At 40.3% G+C, this 18,003-nt stretch overlaps 1 protein-coding gene across 2 annotated transcripts in view; it reads left to right on the top strand.

Moving 5' to 3' along the window:
• Nucleotides 1–18,003, top strand: part of FAT3 (FAT atypical cadherin 3) — a 560,699-nt gene that overhangs the window by 414,642 nt on the left and 128,054 nt on the right. For both annotated transcript variants that reach the window (XM_060017235.1, XM_060017234.1), the window contains exons 5-6: nt 525–735; nt 9,309–9,448. In XM_060017235.1, coding sequence (XP_059873218.1) covers nt 525–735; nt 9,309–9,448 — 351 coding nt within the window. The remainder of the gene's footprint in view (nt 1–524; nt 736–9,308; nt 9,449–18,003) is intronic.

Raw genomic sequence — 18,003 nt, 5'->3', positions numbered from 1 at the left:
CCACCAAGAGAGGTCTCTTTCACCTCTTCAGAGTTAGCGTAACTGAAGGGCCTCTGAGACGAATTTTGCAAGGCTGATGCCTTTCCCACACTCCCTCCCATTATCCTCCTGGAATCCTATGTGACAATTCTATGTGTCTATGTGATGCACTTTGTTCCCTTTCCAACACTACCACCAGAGGTATAAGGAATCAAATTAGCTCTTGCTACTCATGTAACTATCATTCGTGTCCGTAAAACACTAAAATTTGTAAGTGCACCATTTATTTTTCAAGTTTTCCACATCTGCAAGGTTGGCAGTGATTCAAATCACCTTCTGGCAAATGTGGTGTGGGCCCCCTACATGACCAAGTTGTTTTCCCCAATTCCTGAGCCCATTCTCTCCAGATCTCCATTGTCTTCTTCCCCTTGCTGGCCCTGTGATAAGGAAGGACTCTCAGCCCAACAACATATGAGTGACAGATCGAGACTTCCACCAGGATCCAGGCTCTAAGACAGTTTTCTGTTCTCTCCGTGTGTGAGTAGATAAAGGCAGTGGACAATGGGCGCCCTCAGAAGTCCTCCACGGCCCGCCTCCACATTGAATGGATTAAGAAACCACCTCCTTCACCTGTACCGTTGACCTTCGATGAGCCATTTTATAACTTTACAGTCATGGAAAGCGATAGAGTCACCGAGATTGTAGGGGTGGTGTCTGTGCAGCCAGCTAACACCCCCCTGTGGTTTGACATCGTTGGTAAGTTCGAGTCCTCCAGAGCAGTACTGGGCAATGTAATCATTGACTGTTCAGAGCAACTAACAAAACAAACAAACACAACGATTAGCACTAAGATTAAAAGATATATAGTGCTGGAATGCAAAAGAGCCAGTAAAATGAATAATCGACCTGTGCTTTCATTCTGACTCTGTAGCTAAGCTGAACAGAAAGTGCTCTCTGGCTGGATTTTCCATAGTACGTTATTTACTGCAATCTTAATGTCTTTCTGTGTGTCATTTAAATTCTATTGTCGCACTTGGCTAATCTCATTTCTAAATGTATTGATGGTACTGGACTTGCTGTCCTTCATTTCTCTCTTTTTCTTCACCTTTTTCTGCATTCTGTTCTTTTTTTTTTTTCTGCTCCCGACTGCCCTGCTTCAAGGTGGCAAGCATGCTCGAGAGATGTTCTATATTCTACAGACAGCTTGTGGGCAGAACTGTTCAACAGAAGGTACCCTTAGTGCAAACACATTTGCTAAAATACAGCTATCCAATCTGCCTTTTACGGGTTTTTTTTTTTTAAGCAAATTAAATTACATCTTTCATAACTGCCTGTGACAGGCTGAAGTGCAGCCCACAAATTTCATACATGCCTCTAACAGCTATTGCATTACTCGTATCCAGTGACTCCTTTGTTTGAGGTTTGATGGGTTTGGATTTGGGGCAGGGGTGGGAGGTTGTTTTGATTTCTTAAAAAAATTTTTTGTTCTTTGGTTTTGAGGTATGTGGGCTTTTTGTTGTTTTGTTTTGATCTTTTTGTAGGTTGGTTTAACTGGGCCTTTTCCAATTGAAAATTAAATTCAAGTAGATCCCAACCCCTCGGTTTTGCAGCAGGAGTGCCATTCGTAGACCAGAAGGCCCCACCAGGAGAGTCCCTGGCTGCTGTCCACAATAGGAAGAGCAGGAAATACAGCCTAGATATATAGCCAGGGAGAGCTTCCCGTGAGAACCGAATACAGAAAGCAGATGGATGCAGGCAGGATAGACCTTGGAAGCCAACCTTTAAATTCCTTGAAAGAAAGCAAGCAAGCACGCAAGGCTACAAAAAGAGAGGGCAAAACAGCACCACTGCCCTCCACAACCAGGCAGCGAGAGGCAGTGGAGAGGAAATAAGTGCTGAGGGCCAGGAAACAAAACGAGGGGAGAGAGAGTGCGTCAGCCCTGGATCTGACACTGCGTCCAGCTGGAGCTGACTTCCCACGGTTCTCCATGGAAGGCAGCGAATCTAGAGAGCTGGTCTGGGGGAATCATTTCCTTCCACATGTCACTGCTTGGATAGGATGGGTAGGAACCTGCCTCTCTTCCCAGGAATGGCTGGGTCTGGGGAAAGCATTTAGAACATTCCACATCTGTTTCAATGAAGCACAGAAAAAGAACGCCCCATGGCCCCCAATCAAACTTCAGTAGAGGGTCCTCTGAACTCCCCAAAAGAAAGGACTTGTTTTCTGCCTATTTCATTTTATGGAATGCCAGTAGAACATCTGTGTTTTACTTAATGGGCATTAATCACACCATCCCTGTACATGACCATCCTCATTCCCAAGCTTTCAACTCCATCTTCATTTCCACTTAACGCATTTGAAATGGACCCTCTTCTGATCCATTAAAGATGTCTCCGCTTCTGTCTCTTCTCAGTCATTTTCAGGTCATTAAGTTATTATCCAATGCGGTGTCTTCTTTCTTTGTGAAACAGAGGGTCACACCTATGCATCGTCTGGTTGTCTGTGCTGTCACCTTTGGTGATTCCTTCAGAACCACCCTCAGTCAGTCACAGAAGATGCATCTCAGTCTCAATGTGTCCCTGGTGCACTCATGACTTCTTTTAAATACCTTGAGGAAGAGTACAGTGGAAAGCCAACAGGCTGCAGGGCTCCTGCCATGCTGTCCCGAGATGTGAGAGGAGTTGCCCTCTGCCATCAGCCACCATTTCATCTCCCTCCTCCCCTGACGCTCCAGTTTGCAAGCACCTCTACAGCCTGACAGCACTGCTTCTCTCCCTGTGTGATGCACGCATGCAACCTCCTGACGTGCAGCACATCCCACCCACCCCAGGATGCCCTTGTTTGCACTTCTTGTCAGAAATCTTGCAAGCACAGCTTTTGCTGATGCTCAGTCTGACCAACCACCTGACCCCAGTTATCCAGTCACTTTTGCAATTCCTCAGCATCCCTGCATGTGTGTGTATGGTGTGTATAGGTAAGCATGCCTAGTGGTGCTACATGTAACCTTACTTGCATGAATTCCATGCCAGAATTATTAGTGCTAGTGTACATTTTCATTTGTGTTTATCTTAGCTTCAATGTTAACCCTTAAGGTCAAGGTCTTTTCCTCCTGATTCCTTCCTTCTGCCAATGCTTCTTTTGTTGTCCATCCACGGTGAGTGGAATAAACAATGGTGACCGATGGAGATGCCCCAGGCAGCCCATGTGTTAACATTACTGATGCCTCCTGAGACCCATCCAGAGTCAGTGTGACCTTCCACTGTATTCCCAGCCTGAGCAACACAGCACCTTTGACCAAATGAGGACTGGTCCAAGAAGAGACAGGCAGTTGACAAATGAAAGTCCTCACTGGAAGGAGTCCCTTTAGGCTGCTTCAAATCCATATCCAGGAATCATGATCAAAAACATGGCATCCGTTTTCATGTTTCTCCATCTTTATTCCTAAATCTATACTCTTTTTATAGAATCCTCTCAGTTTTAGTACACAAGTACTTCTCTTAATGAAGACCTACTGGGTTGTTCCTCTAGTGTAGATACTTCCATCACAGATTTCACTGTATATCTCGTAACATCTAGTCAAGCTTCTCCTGAAAATTGAACTTACTGGGCCAGATGCTCAAACAGAACATGATTTTATTTCCATCCCCGCATCCAGCCAACATATTAAAATGTCAACTCTTTATTTCACGGCAAAACTACAAACTTTTCCCCGGGTGCTGGCTGCACTCAGAATGGATATGGTCCTCCTTCCAGAAAATCCCCCTCCTGAAAATCCTTTCTGATCTAAGACAGTCATATTTTTTTCAACCTGCTGACAACACCTTTCCCCTTCTCTAAAAACCTATTGTTTCCTTTATCATATTCAGATGTTTCATTCTTACTTTCAAGCTTTCTTGCTTGTTTATCCTTGGCCACTGAAACTCTCTGCTGTCTCTTCCCTTCCTCCTTACCTAAACATCTTCCCTGGCCAGGCTAACATAGAGGAGAGAGAGGGAAAGTGATTCTCAGTACTTAAGAAACATAGCAGTGTACTGTAGCTGGATAGACACCTATACAGACACTTATGGTTACAGACAATACCACCTCCCGGCCTAACAGTTATAGCTTACAAATGCTATAACTAATGAATTCTCATTAAATCAGCAGAAATAGTGTTCCAGCATGCCTTTTCCCCTGAGAGTATTGTCTCCTCATTTCCATATTTCGAAATCTGCCCGAATCTTGTTTAACTGCATTTCTTTTCCTCCCACCGTGATATGAATTCACAAAAACCATGTCGAGAGCAAGATTTCGTTCCCAAGTCCAGACCCCGCCAACAAGGACCTGCCAGATACTTTCTTGTGCCTCCAAAGACACCACTGCTTACAATGTTACGGAGCTGGACTCTCCTCAGCTTCCAGAAACAGAAGCCCACTTGTAACCGAGTTAAGAAAGCTATAATTAAAAGGAAACATTATAAAGTTCAGCTGTTCTGTGGTTAAACAGCCCATTGCACAGCATGTTCCTTCCCTGTGTTAAAAGGGAAAGAAAATGAAGGGAACAAAACTAACCCACAATCCTTTGTGGCTTTATCACATATCTTCACACTTCTCGGGAGACTATGATTTCAACTCAGCAGCATCTTGATTTACATACTCTCTAATGTGCATGCAATCTGGTCCCTGTATCCTTATCCCACGGGCAAATATTTGTATTGTAAAGATCACCCTTATTACACACTTGAAACCATTCCTCTTTACCTCCAGTTTGATGGGGGAGGCTACCACCCACTTTTCTAGCTTTTCCCCTGACTTAGACTAGAAAAACTGTTTTCCTTGTAGACAGTAAGCACTTAAAATATCTCTGTTCATTTGCCTCACCCAATATGTAGAGGAGAGAAAGCCTGTTCTTTGAAAATAATCCTCTGATGGTACAAGGGAACACATGGGTCCAGCTCTAGCAGAAATACATTTCTGTGTTGCAGGTTCAGAAGCACAGCCTGGGCCCTTAGTTTGTCATAGGTTCCTGCGGAATTTGGGTTCTTGACTGCTTCTGTCTCATAAGCTTATACCCGTCCTTAGACAACCTTGTCCCTAATGGAGCCATCCCTTAATAGGGTTCCATCAAATAGGCAAGGTAAAGTCTTTGATGGTACCCTGACTAGCACTTCATCTCTCTGGGTCTTCTCTAACCTCATGGCCAGATTTCTTTATCACAAAACTCCCCCACACCCCTCCCAAGTGAAGCCATGTCTGTGTCCCATTTTTAATACAGCTCTTCCTCCATCACGATGACGCTTGCTCAGAGTCATCAGTTGACATCATTTCTTCTAATTGGATCCCGAACATGCCTCTCTTTTCTCCATAGCAACAATGTGGTCCATAGGAACACACCTGAAGAGACTTTAGGAAAATAATAAAAAGCCTAAAACAGCTTCGGATATTATCGTTTGTAAGAAAATGAATTTCAAACCAGATTCTAGACATGATTTTCCTTCCTAGCACTGTTTCCCACCTCCAGCCTGCATCTCCTGCCTTCCATGTAAATATCCGTTTTAGCCCCATACTGTGCTTGCTTCATTCCAAGGCAGAAAATTATTCATGATCAAGCCATAGAAATGGTGTTTAGCATTTTTCCTTAAGTTAGGTGTACATGCTGAACTTGAATGAACAGCTTGCGAACAACTCCTGTAATTCATTGAGATTCAGCGGCTCAGTGTTTTGGAAGCTTCTCCCATAGCTCGTCTCCCCTGGTGACTACTAGATTTTGGTTGGTATTTTTACCATCGCACGTAGAGTGGATTGGAATCATAGCTAGGGGAGAGGCCCGGAAGCTTCTCTAAAGGGAAAGCTGTGAGATAGTCAGCATTGGATCTCATTATGGAGAGATGGTGATTCTTTAAAGAAAAGCTTAACTAAATCATGGCCCAACACCCTGCTGCCCGGTACATTCCAGCAGTAGCTGCTGGCTCAAAGTAGTTTCATTCCTGTCCCATTTTTAAAGCTTTTTGGGACACTCCGACTTGCAATGTTTAACTTTAGAATCCAATAGAAATCCAACACGCCTCTCTCGTGCTCTTTGTTTACTCCTTAACACCTGTCTTGACCGAAAATGGTCAAAGAGAAATGTCCCTGACATGAATTCTCTGTTATGTGGGCTGTTCACAACCTCGCTTTTAACCATCTCTGCCTCACACCCCTGCAGCAACGCTCAGGCTGTGACTTCTCTTAATTCCCCACTTTGTTGAAATCAGACCAGCTCCGCAGTGTCCTCCCTCCTCCCCACCCTTTGTTTAGCCCAGCGCTGCTGCCCCAGCACACTCTGGCTTTGCATGTTGTTACTGGCTCTGAGGAAGCACATCTTCTTTAAACAGAATGCTGCTAGTGAAAGCAGACTCCTTCCATTTAATATTCTCACCCCAGATGAATTGGACATGGGTTCCTACAAAATGAAATAAACTTTCAGGCTAAAAGGGAGCCTGAAAACTGAGGCCTGGGGGAGAGAGATGGAGTCGTTCATGAAATGGGAGGCTTAAGTGGTAGGTTATGAAATTGCGGGAGGGTTGATGGTGAACTGCTGGTCCAGATTCTGTATCCCTTGTCAGAAATTCATTTTAAAACTCAGGGAAGATTTGGGGAACCTGGTTTTACATGAAATCTTGGTTTAACTAGGAGCTAAAGCCCTAGAAGTGAGTATCAGAGGCTGCTAGCCTTATTGATGGATGGAAAGACACTCACAGGCTTTCTTTGTCTATCTCCCCTGCCCCTTTCAACTTTTCTGTTCTAGAGTATTTGAAACAGTAAAGGTGAATGGGGGAGATACACACACACACACACACACACACACAGGCAGGAGGAGAGAAAACTGTAAAAAATCACTACCATATTGAGGAGAGTTCCCTGTGCTCTGCCCAGTGTTCTCCAATAACCTAAATGGGAAAAGAATTTGAAAAAGGATAGGTACATGTATATGTATAACTGAATCACTTTGCTGTACACCTGAAACTAACACAACATTGTTACTCAACTATACTCCAACATAAAATAAAAATTAACACCACCATAAAAGTAGCCAAAAATGTTTTTTGATACAAAAAATGACTAATAAGAAGGTGCACAATCTATATGCCATATGTAAAATGTGTAAATTTTATGCCACTAAGCACATGAAACGATGATGTATTTCTGTATAGGGAAGGCCCCGAGGAAAATGTGACTCTAGGGCAGTGAGGGAGAGGAAATAGAGTTGCCCCATAGAAACAGTAACTGAAACTGGAAATCTTTGCTTGTGTGTTCTCTAAATTTCATTTTTATTTGTCTTCAAACTGGAGCAAATTAAAGGCTTATAGTTAGTGTAGTTTCTATTTTACTTTGACCTACAAATTTTCACCTTCCAAAATAATTGACTCTCCTCCACTGCCCCCCCCAAAAAATCATAGTACTCAAATTTAAGAAAGTAAAAATCTTGGTTAGGAAGACATTCTAAAGATGATTTTAAATGTGATTTAAAATATGATTTAATACCCACTAGAAATGGCTTGAGAAGTTGCTTTCCCATCTTTCCTTCTACACAGTCTGAGGCAATTTTATGTCTTTTCTTTGAAAGTTTCCATGGCAGAGGTTTTTTTTTCATAATATACCACTTGATAGCAAATGATTTTTCTTTGCTCATTAGGAGGGTTATTCAAGACACTTGAATCAGTCGTACATTTCATTTCATGTGATTATCAAGATGAAACATTCCCTTTGAAATAGGCATGGTGACCTAAGGCTTACTTCCCTTTCAGCCTAGATTTCCTCCCATTTCTCTTTATCCTGTTCTTCAAAAGACATTTTTTGGAGTTAACATTTAGTATTTCTCAGTAAATCAATTAAAGATATTAAGTGGAAGATGAGTCTCTTTTTGAGATGAAATTTTTGAAAACTACATCTCCAAGCAATTCTCTGGTACACCCATATCTCCTTAACTTTAATTAAATGTCAAGGGCAATTATGTTCTCTCTAGCAATTAAATAATCTCAAGTGTATATGACAGCTACACGCAATAAGTATCTGAAAAACCTGGTCATATGTATGACCAGGTTTTTTTTAAATACACCATATTATTTATTTCGTGTCATTATACATCAGATTCCAGCAGTTTAGGTAAAATTCTCTTTTCCTTTAACTCATCTGCCCATTTCTAATTCTAATATCATAGAAATTGTATATTGTTGACTGATAATCAAAATTAAATGCAAAAAAGAGAAGCCAAGATTTCTTTTCTAAAATATGAAATTCAGTAAATGCATTGCCCTACATGCTGTAGTTAAATAAAATTACTGTCCAAGAACAAAATTTGTGGACATGATGAAATTTCAGGCTAAAGTAAATAGAGCTTGTGAACATATACTGATACTTAATTAAAATCGTTCCAGCACTTATACCAATATCTTCTCTCCCCTTAAAAAAAAAAATCTTTCATTTTGAAAAAGATCATAAACTACACTTTGGTTCACAGAGATGGAAACACCTACAGTAATTTCCACAAAGTCTATGCTGTCTTAGGCACATTAGTTACAGATTATGGATTACACCTAGTTCAGGGGGAGAAAAGTAAAGTTTTCTAAACTTTTCTATGGATTATTTTATCAGTTGATGTTCCATAGCTGATGTTTTCATCTCCTTCTTTCCAGATTTCATTTTGTAAATCTCCCATAAACTTTCTATTTTGGGGGGAGGAAGTTAAGTCACACTGTCAAGATGGCAAAAATATATTTCTATAAATATCCCAACTTACAGAGAGAGAACTTTTAATAAGAAATTCAATTTTATTGCTTTTTCTTATTTTCTAATATTTATAACTTTATTTCTGACATCTAATTGAGGGAATCTGAACTCTACCAACCACATGTTTACCATCAATCCTGGAATGGATTTCAGAGTGTCTGCTCATTTTTGTTAATAATAATTGGACTGTTTGTTTACCTAGAATTTAATCTATCAATACTTTGGAAAAGCAAAGGATCTACAAATTCCTAGCCCAGAAGCCACAAGGGGTTGAAGGGACTTCGGCTTTCTAAATATTTTCTGGAGTCAGTTTATGCTTCACTGCTATAACATTAGTGCTGAGGGGATTTTTGCAATACATTCTTTTTTGTGATATTTGTTATGCATTGTAGAGGCTGTGCTTTGAAATATGAATTAAGTTAAAAAACAAAGGGTCCCATTTAAGATGTACAAAATTGAGCAATAGGGATGCCTGTCAAAAAACGTTTCTATATAAGATGTCCCTTTAAAGCTGTATGCTTCAATATGTGTAATAACTTTTCAGATATGCTAATTTCCTGTTGTTTTTGTGAACTCGTCAGGGGGCAATTTTGACAGCTCTTTTGACGCAGAGAAGGGCGTTGGGACCATTGTCATTGCAAAACCTTTGGATGCAGAGCAGAGGTCCATTTATAATATGAGTGTGGAAGTCACCGATGGGACAAATGTTGCTGTCACTCAGGTAAGATGTCAAATTACTAAATAGTGGGAATGCCGAGATGTCTGCTAAAGTCAGAGGTGCAAGCAATTAAAATATGTGTTGAAAGTAGTAAATTATGTCCATGGATTTTTAGCACTTAAAAAAAAAACATTTGCAAGAACAGCTTAGACAAGGGATTCTATCAACAATATTACATAACTTAGCTGCCTCTTTCAAGAAATTATGATTTTTCATGCATGGGAGAGTGATGTGTATTTGTTTCCCGATCATTTCCTGTAAGATTTATCTCTTTGACAACAAAGTCAGCTTTCCTTGAATTTACAAAGAGAAGGACATCTGTAGTGTCTGAGTTAACACACCATGATATTCTTCACCTCCTCATGCTTTAGTCACAGAAAGTTAAAGCTAGAGAATGCTTGAGTCCAAATTCATTTTACAAACTAAGATAATCTAAGTAATATATCCAAGGTCACACAGCCTTAATAAAGAACAAGAGAGCTGGGTGTCCTGGCTCCCATCTCCCGTTCCAGACCCTATGCCAGTGGTTCTTCATCCTGGCTGGACAGTAAAATCCCCTGGTTGTGGAGGATGTTAAAACCAATAAAGCTTGGGCCCCATCCCCAGAGGTCCTATGTGATTCTAACATGCAGCCAGGGTTGAGGACCATCACTTCTACTCTGCTACTTGAGTGTTCATGAAAGGGCGCTGAGAACAAGGAAGAGGAGAAAAAAATCTCTGGGTGAGGGCTTCCCTGGTGGCGCAGTGGTTGAGAGTCCACCTGCCGATGCAGGGGACACGGGTTCGTGCCCCGGTCCGGGAGGATCCCACATGCCGCGGAGCGGCTGGGCCCGCGAGCCATGGCCGCTGAGACTGCGCGTCCGGAGCCTGTGCTCCGCGACGGGAGAAGCCACAACAGTGAGAGGCCCGCGTACGGCACCAAAAAAAAAAAAAAAAAAAAAAAAAAAAAACTCTGGGTGAGACTAATACAGTGTTAGATATCAATATGGAGCAGATTTACCCTACATATGAGATTTTTGTTTGTTTGTTTTGTATTTTAGCACCAGAGACCTTAAGCCAGTTATAGCAAAGGACTGGCACACACACACAGCCCCTAACCCCTCCCACCCTCCCTGCCTCTCTCTTCTGTTCCCATGACCCCAGAAACCATCACTAATGGATCAAGGGTCTTTGTTTGTTTGTTTGTTTTGGTTTCTTTCCTGCTGAGCGCAGATGTGGCCTCAGAATCCTTCTCAACACAATGCTTCAGGTATTGAAGATGAAATGTTTACCAACCCTAAAGTAAGCAAGTGTTGATTTATTTCAACTATGATGTAAGCTTTTATAACAGTGTGGTTTTTAAAAGGGGAGAGGAGAAGGGTTTTATGTGTTTGTCTGTCCAGCTGTCTCTCAGTTTGAAGCTGTTTCAAAAACATAATGAGACTCTTTCCTTTGAGACTGTTTGTAAGCGTAAAGTGGTGGAGTTTGAAGGAAACAGTAGCTTTGGTTTTAGTACAACCCTTTTACTTTTCATTCAGATAAACTGAAACCCAGAAAGGGGACGTGACATGCACTTGATAAGGCAGCCCGTGTGTATCAACTCCTGATCTTTCAACCCATGTCCTTTCCTAGGATGAATATACGACCCTATTTGCCTGAGAGAATCCCATTTATACTTATTGCACCGGTGTAATTATCACACTCAAAGTTGCCCCAGTTGAGACAGTAAATTGTATGGCCCTACCTAAATCCAGACTGCTTCAGAGTATCTTCAAAAGATAGAGATACCTGGAAAAGACCCCAAGATTGAGATCCTGCATGAATCACACAATCTAAAGACTAATACAAAACAACCCACTTGTAGCATTGCTAAGTCTTTAGTGCTAATTCACTTTAAATGGGAATTTAAATTAGACTTTTTAAATTAGCCGTGTCTTAACATATCCAACTTCAACCTTTTAGCACCACTTAGAAACATAAGACGTATTTGGATAAAATACAAATAAAAGCATGGAATCCTATTCATTACTTACTTTTCTCCAGAGTTTCATAACAGTGGAATTAAATGGTGATTCATTGTGCCCAGAATGTTATAGATACATATTAAATATTTTAGAATGAATTAATGGATAGTAGATATTACATTTTCAATAGGGTCTGAATGGCAGGTATGCTGGATCTCCAAAGCACACAACTGATAAATGTTAACCAAAAAAAAATTATCTATGAAACTTTTATTTCAGAAATTCATTAGGACCAGATGATAAATCATTCAACAGCATCTTTTCTACAAATATTTCTTGAGTTCATACCATGTGCAGGGAACTGTAATACATGCCTGAAGTCACAGTGGTTCAGAGTTTTAAACCCAGATAACTGATGTGCACCCACTTTAAAAAAATTAATATGGAAGCATGTATTACAAGACTTTGAATGTACACGTTGTTCACATCCTGCTTTTGCTGATCTTACTTCAGACTAGTGTACAGTTAGGCTTGTCTCTAGAGCCGTTCAGGAATTAGAGAATCGGGGTGAACTTGGAGGTTCCCTTTGGCAAGCCCAAGCTCAATAGGTTAATAAATTAGGATATCAAGAGATTTTCTTGTCAAAAGCTCCCAAGTTACCCTGTGTCTCCAGGGCCATGACCTTCTCAAGAAGTGAGAACTAACAGTTTCCAAAGCATAAATTTGTGTGCCAACATTATTACCATCAGAAAACCAATATTCTGTCTATCTGGGTGTATTTGAGCCTGAGGACCCACCAGCCTCTGCCAGTCCAGGCCTCTGCTCACATCTGCCATGGCTCCTCTGGCAGTGCTGACAGGAGCAATTTCTGAATTAGTCAAAGCCCTCAGTGTCAAGGACATTTTTACTAAAAGGATATTTGTGGAAAGGAAAGGCATTCTAGGCTTCTTTTAGAAACCACTAAAGCACACTCCAACCCATGACCTGAGGCAACTTAATGATTTACCATCAAATGGAGATTCTTCACCATATAACAGAAATGTCCTGTAGCCCCCAAAACACCTGTTCAGTTTTCTTTGGGGAACTTTTCTCTACTTTGTTCATTTGGAACCATAAAACATGGTATGACATGGGCTTCAAATCAGCCATAAAAAACCTGTTGAATTTCACTTCACAAATGTCAAATAAATCACAGCCTCAGGGACCTCTGTGTCTACAAGAAAACCGTTCCTTCATCTTCAGTTTTGGCCTGTTCTCCCAGAATTCTTGTACCTCAGAGCTACAATATCTGGTGACGAATAAACATCCTTTTCCTCTCTGAGATTCTCTAGCATGAGTACAGAATGTAAAAGAGTTCGGTGGACTTCAAGTTATAAGGATGCAGACGTACTAAACACAAGAACAAAGCATCCTCTTTACAAAAACCTCCTGGACAAGGGCCTCAGTAAAAAGAGTTGTTGATTTTATGTAGGATATTATTGTGCTTTATATAAATAGCATAGTATTTGACAAACTGGGCTTTGTAGGGAATAAATCCATGTCCTGATCCCAACTCTGCTATTTACTAACTGAGTCACCTCCAGCCGGTGCAGGTCACTTAATTTCTCTGCACCCTAGTCCCTTCATCTATGAAATGGGGGTACCAGTACCTACATCATTAGAGGTGCTGTGAGGATTACATGAGTTTACATATACAGAATAATAGCAAGGGAGATTGGTTCAAAATGGCAGAGTAGAAGGATGTGCTCTCACTCTCTCTTGCAAGAACACCAGAATCACAACTAACTGCTGCACAATAATCGACAGGAAGACACTGGAACTCACCAAAAAAGATACACCACATCCAAAGACACAGGAGAAGCCACAGTGAGACAGTAGAGGGGCGCAAAAACAATAAAATCAAATCCCATAACTGCTGTGTGGGTGACTCACCGACTGGAGAACACTTATACCACAGAAGTCCACCCACTGGGGTGAAGGTTCTGAGGCCCACGTCAGGCTTCCCAATCTGGGGGTCCGGCAACTGGAGGAGGAATTCCTAGAGAATCAGACTTTGAAGACTACTGGGATTTGACTGCAGGACTTTGACAGGACGGGCGGAAACAGAGACTCCACTCTTGGAGGGCACACACAAAGTAGTGTGCACATCAGGACCCAGGGGAAGGAGCAGTGACCCCATAGGAGACTGAACCAGACCTACCTGCTAGTGTTGGAGGGTCTTCTGCAGAGGCAGGGGGTGACTGTGTCTCACCATGAGGACAAGGACACTGGCACCAGAAGTTCTGGGAAGTGCTCCTTGGCATGAGCCATCCCAGAGTCCACCATTAGCCCAACCAAAGAGCCCAGGTAGGCACCAGTGCTGGGTCACCTCAGGCCAAACAACCAACAGGGAGGGAACCCAGCCCCACCCACCAGCAGACAAGTGGATTAAAGTTTTACTGAGCTCTGCCCACCAAAGCACCAGCCAGCTCTACCCACCACCAGTCCCACACATCAGGAAACTTGCACAAGCCTCTTAGCCTCATCCACCAGAGGGCAGACAGCAGAAGCAAGAAGAACTACAATCCTGCAGCCTGTGGAACAAAAACCACATTCACAGAAAAACAGACAAGATGAAAAGGCAGAGGGCTATGTACCAGATGAAGGAACCAGATAAAACCCCAGAAAAGAAACTAAATGAAGTGGATATAGGAAACCTTCCAGAAAAATAACTCAGAATAATGGTAATGAAGATGCTCCAAGACCTCGGAAAAAGAATGGAGGCAAAGGTAGAGAAGATGCAAGAAATGTTAAACAAAGATCTAGAAGAATTAAAGAACAAACAAACAGAGATGAACAACACAATAACTAAAATGAAAAATACACTAGAAGAAATCAATAGCAGAATAACTGAGGCAGAAGAACGGATAAGTGACCTGGAAGACAGAATGGTGGAATTCACTGCCACGGAACAGAATAAAGAAAAAAGAATGAATAGAAATGAAGACAGCCTAAGAGACCTCTGGGACAACATTATACGCAACAATATTCACATTATAGGGGTCCCAGAAGGAGAAGAGAGAGAGAAAGGACTCGAGAAAATATTTGAAGAGATTATAGTCAAAAACTTCCCTAACATGGGAAAGGAAATAGCCACCCAAGTCCAAGAAGTGCAGAGAGTCCCATACAGGATAAACCCAAGGAGAAACATGCCAAGACACGTAGTAATCAACTTGGCAAAAATTAAAGACAAAGAAAAATTATTGAAAGCAGCAAGGGAAAAATGACAAATAACATACAAGGGAACTCCCATAAGATTAACAGCTGATTTCTCAGCAGAAACTCTACAAGCCAGAAGGGATTGGCATGATATACTTAAAGTAATGAAAGGGAAGAACCTACGACCAAAATTACTCTACCCGGCAAGGATATCATTCACACTCAACAGAGAAATCAAAAGCTTTACAGACAAGCAAAAGCTAAGGGAATTCAGCACCAACAAAACAGCTCTACAACAAATGCTAAAGGAAATTCACTAAGTGAAAAACACAAAAGAAGAAAAGGACCTACAAAAACAAACCCAAAATAACTAAGAAAATGGTAATAGGAACATACATACTGATAATTACCATAAACATAAATGGATTAATGCTCCAACCAAAAGACACAGGCTTGCTGAGTGGATACAAAAGCAAGAACCATATATGTGCTGTCTCCAAGAGACCCACTTCAGACCTAGGGACACATTCAGACTGAAAGTGAGGGGATGGAAAAAGATATTCCACGTAAATGGAAATCAAAAGAAAGCTGGAGTAGCAATACTCATATCAGATAAAATAGACTTTAAAATAAGAATGTTACAAGAGACAAGGAAGGACACTACATAATGATCAAGGGATCAATCCAAGAAGAAGATTTAACAATTATAAATATATATGCACCCAACATAGGAGCACCTCAATACATAAGGCAACTGCTAACAGCTATAAAAGAGGAAATCAACAGTAACACAATAATAGTGGGGGACTTTAACACCTCACTTACACCAATGGACAGACATCCAAACAGAAAATTAATAAGGAAACACAAGCTTTAAATGACACAATAGACAAGATAGATATAATTGATATTTATAGGACATTCCATCCAAAAACAGCAGATTACACTTTTTTCTCAAGTGTGCACGGAACGTTCTCCAGGACAGATCACATCTTGGGTCACAAATCAAGCCTCATTAAATTGAAGAAAATTGAAATCATATTAAGCATCTTTTCTCACCACAACACTATGAGATTAGAAATCAATTACAAGGAAAAAAACACAAACACATGGAGGCTAAACAATACATTACTAAATAACCAAGAGATCACTGAAGAAATCAAAGGGGAAATCAAAAAATACCTAGAGACAAATGATAATGAAAACACAACGATCCAAAACCTATGGGATGCAGCAAAAGCAGTTCTAAGAGGGAAGTTTATAGCTATACAAGCCTACCTCAAGAAACAAGAAAAATCTCAAAAAAACAATCTAACTTTACACCTAAAGGAATTAGATAAAGAAGAACAAAAAAAGCCCAAAGTTAGCAGAAGGAAAGAAATCATAAAGTTCAGATCAGAAATAAAGGAAATAGAAACAAAGAAAACAATAGCAAAGATCAATAAAACTAAAAGCTGGTTCTTTGAGAAGATAAACAAAATTGATAAACCATTAGTCACTCATCAAGAAAAAGAGGGAGAGGACTCAAATCAATAAAATTAGAAATGAAAAAGGAAAAATTACAACAGACACCACAGAAATACAAAGCATCCTAAGAGACTACCACAAGCAACTCTATGCCAATAAAATTGACAATCTGGAATAAATGAACAATATCTTAGAAAGGTGTAACATTCCAAGCCTGAAACAGGAAGAAATAGAAAATATGAACAGACCAATCACAAGTAATGAAATTGAAACTGTGATTAAAAATCTTACAGCAAACAGATGTCCAGAACCAGATGGCTTCACAGGTGAATTACATCAAACATTTAGAAAAGAGCTAACACCTATCCTTCTCAAACTCTTCCAAAAAATTGCAGAGGAAGGAACACTCCCAAACTCATTCTATGAGGACACCGTCACCCTGATACCAAAACCAGACAAAGATACAACAAAAAAATAAAATTACAGACCAATCTCACTGATGAATATAGATGCAAAAATCCTCAACAAAATACCAGCAAACAGAATCCAACAGCACATTAGAAGCATCGTACACCATGATCAAGTGGGATTTATCCCAGGGATGCAAGGATTCTTCAATATTGCAAATTAATCAATGTGATACACCATATTAACAAATTGAAGAATAAAAACAATATGATCTTCTCAATAGATGCAGAAAAAGCTTTTGACAAAATTCAACACACATTTATGATAAAAACTCCCCAGAAAGTGGGCGTAGAGGGAACCTACCTCAACATAATGAAGGCCATATACAACAAACCCACAGCAAACATCATTCTCAATGGTGAAAAACTGAAAGCATTTCCTCTAAGATCAGGAACAAGACAAGGATGTCCACTCTCACCACTATTATTCAACATAGTTTTGGAAGTCCTATCCATGGCAATCAGAGAAGAAAAAGAAATAAAAGGAACACAAATTGGAAAAGAAGAAGTAAAACTTCACTGTTTGCAGACGACATGATACTATACAAAGAGAATCCTAAAGATGCCACCAGAAAACTACTAGAGCTAATCAATGAATTTGGTAATGTTGCAGGATACAAAATTAATGCACAGAAATCTCTTGCATTCCTATACACTAATGATGAAAACTCTGAAAGAGAAATTAAGGAAACACTTCCATTTACCATTGCAACAAAAAGAATAAAATACCTAGGAATAAACCTACCTAGGGAGACAAAAGACCTGTATGCAGAAAACTATTAAGACACTGTTGAAAAAAATTAAGGATGATACCAACAGATGGAGAGATATACCATTTTCTTGGATTGGAAGAATCAGTATTGTGAAAATAACTATACGACCCAACGCAACCTACAGATTCAATGCAATCCCTATCAAATTACCAATGGCATTTTTTACAGAACTAAAACAAAAAATCTTAAAATTTGTATGGAGACACAAAAGGCCTCGAATAGCCAAAGCAGCCTTGAGGGAAAAAAATGGAGCTGGAGGAATCAGACTCCCTGACTTCAGACTACACTACAAAGCTACAGTAATCAAGACAATATGGTACTGGCACAAGAACAGAAATATAGATCAATGGAACAGGATATAAAGCCCAGAGATAAATGCACACACTTATGGTCAACTAATCTATGACAAAGGAGGCAAGGGTATACCATGCAGAAAGGACAGTCTCTTCAGTAAGTGGTGCTGGGGAAACTGGACAACTACATGCAAAAGAATGAAGTTAGAACACTCCCTAACACCATACACAAAAATAAGCTCAAGATGTATTATAGACCTAAATGTAAGACTGGACACCATAAAATTCTTAGAGGAAAACATAGGAAGAACACTCTTTGACATAAATCACAGCAAGATCTTTTTGATCCACCTCCTAGAGTAATGGAAATAAAAAGAAAAATAAACAAATAGGACCTAATGAAACTTAAAAGCTTTT

The sequence above is a fragment of the Delphinus delphis genome, chromosome 8 (genome assembly GCF_949987515.2).
Source record: "Delphinus delphis chromosome 8, mDelDel1.2, whole genome shotgun sequence".
Classification (NCBI taxonomy): domain Eukaryota; kingdom Metazoa; phylum Chordata; class Mammalia; order Artiodactyla; family Delphinidae; genus Delphinus; species Delphinus delphis.
This window is presented reverse-complemented; position numbering and strand designations above follow the sequence as displayed.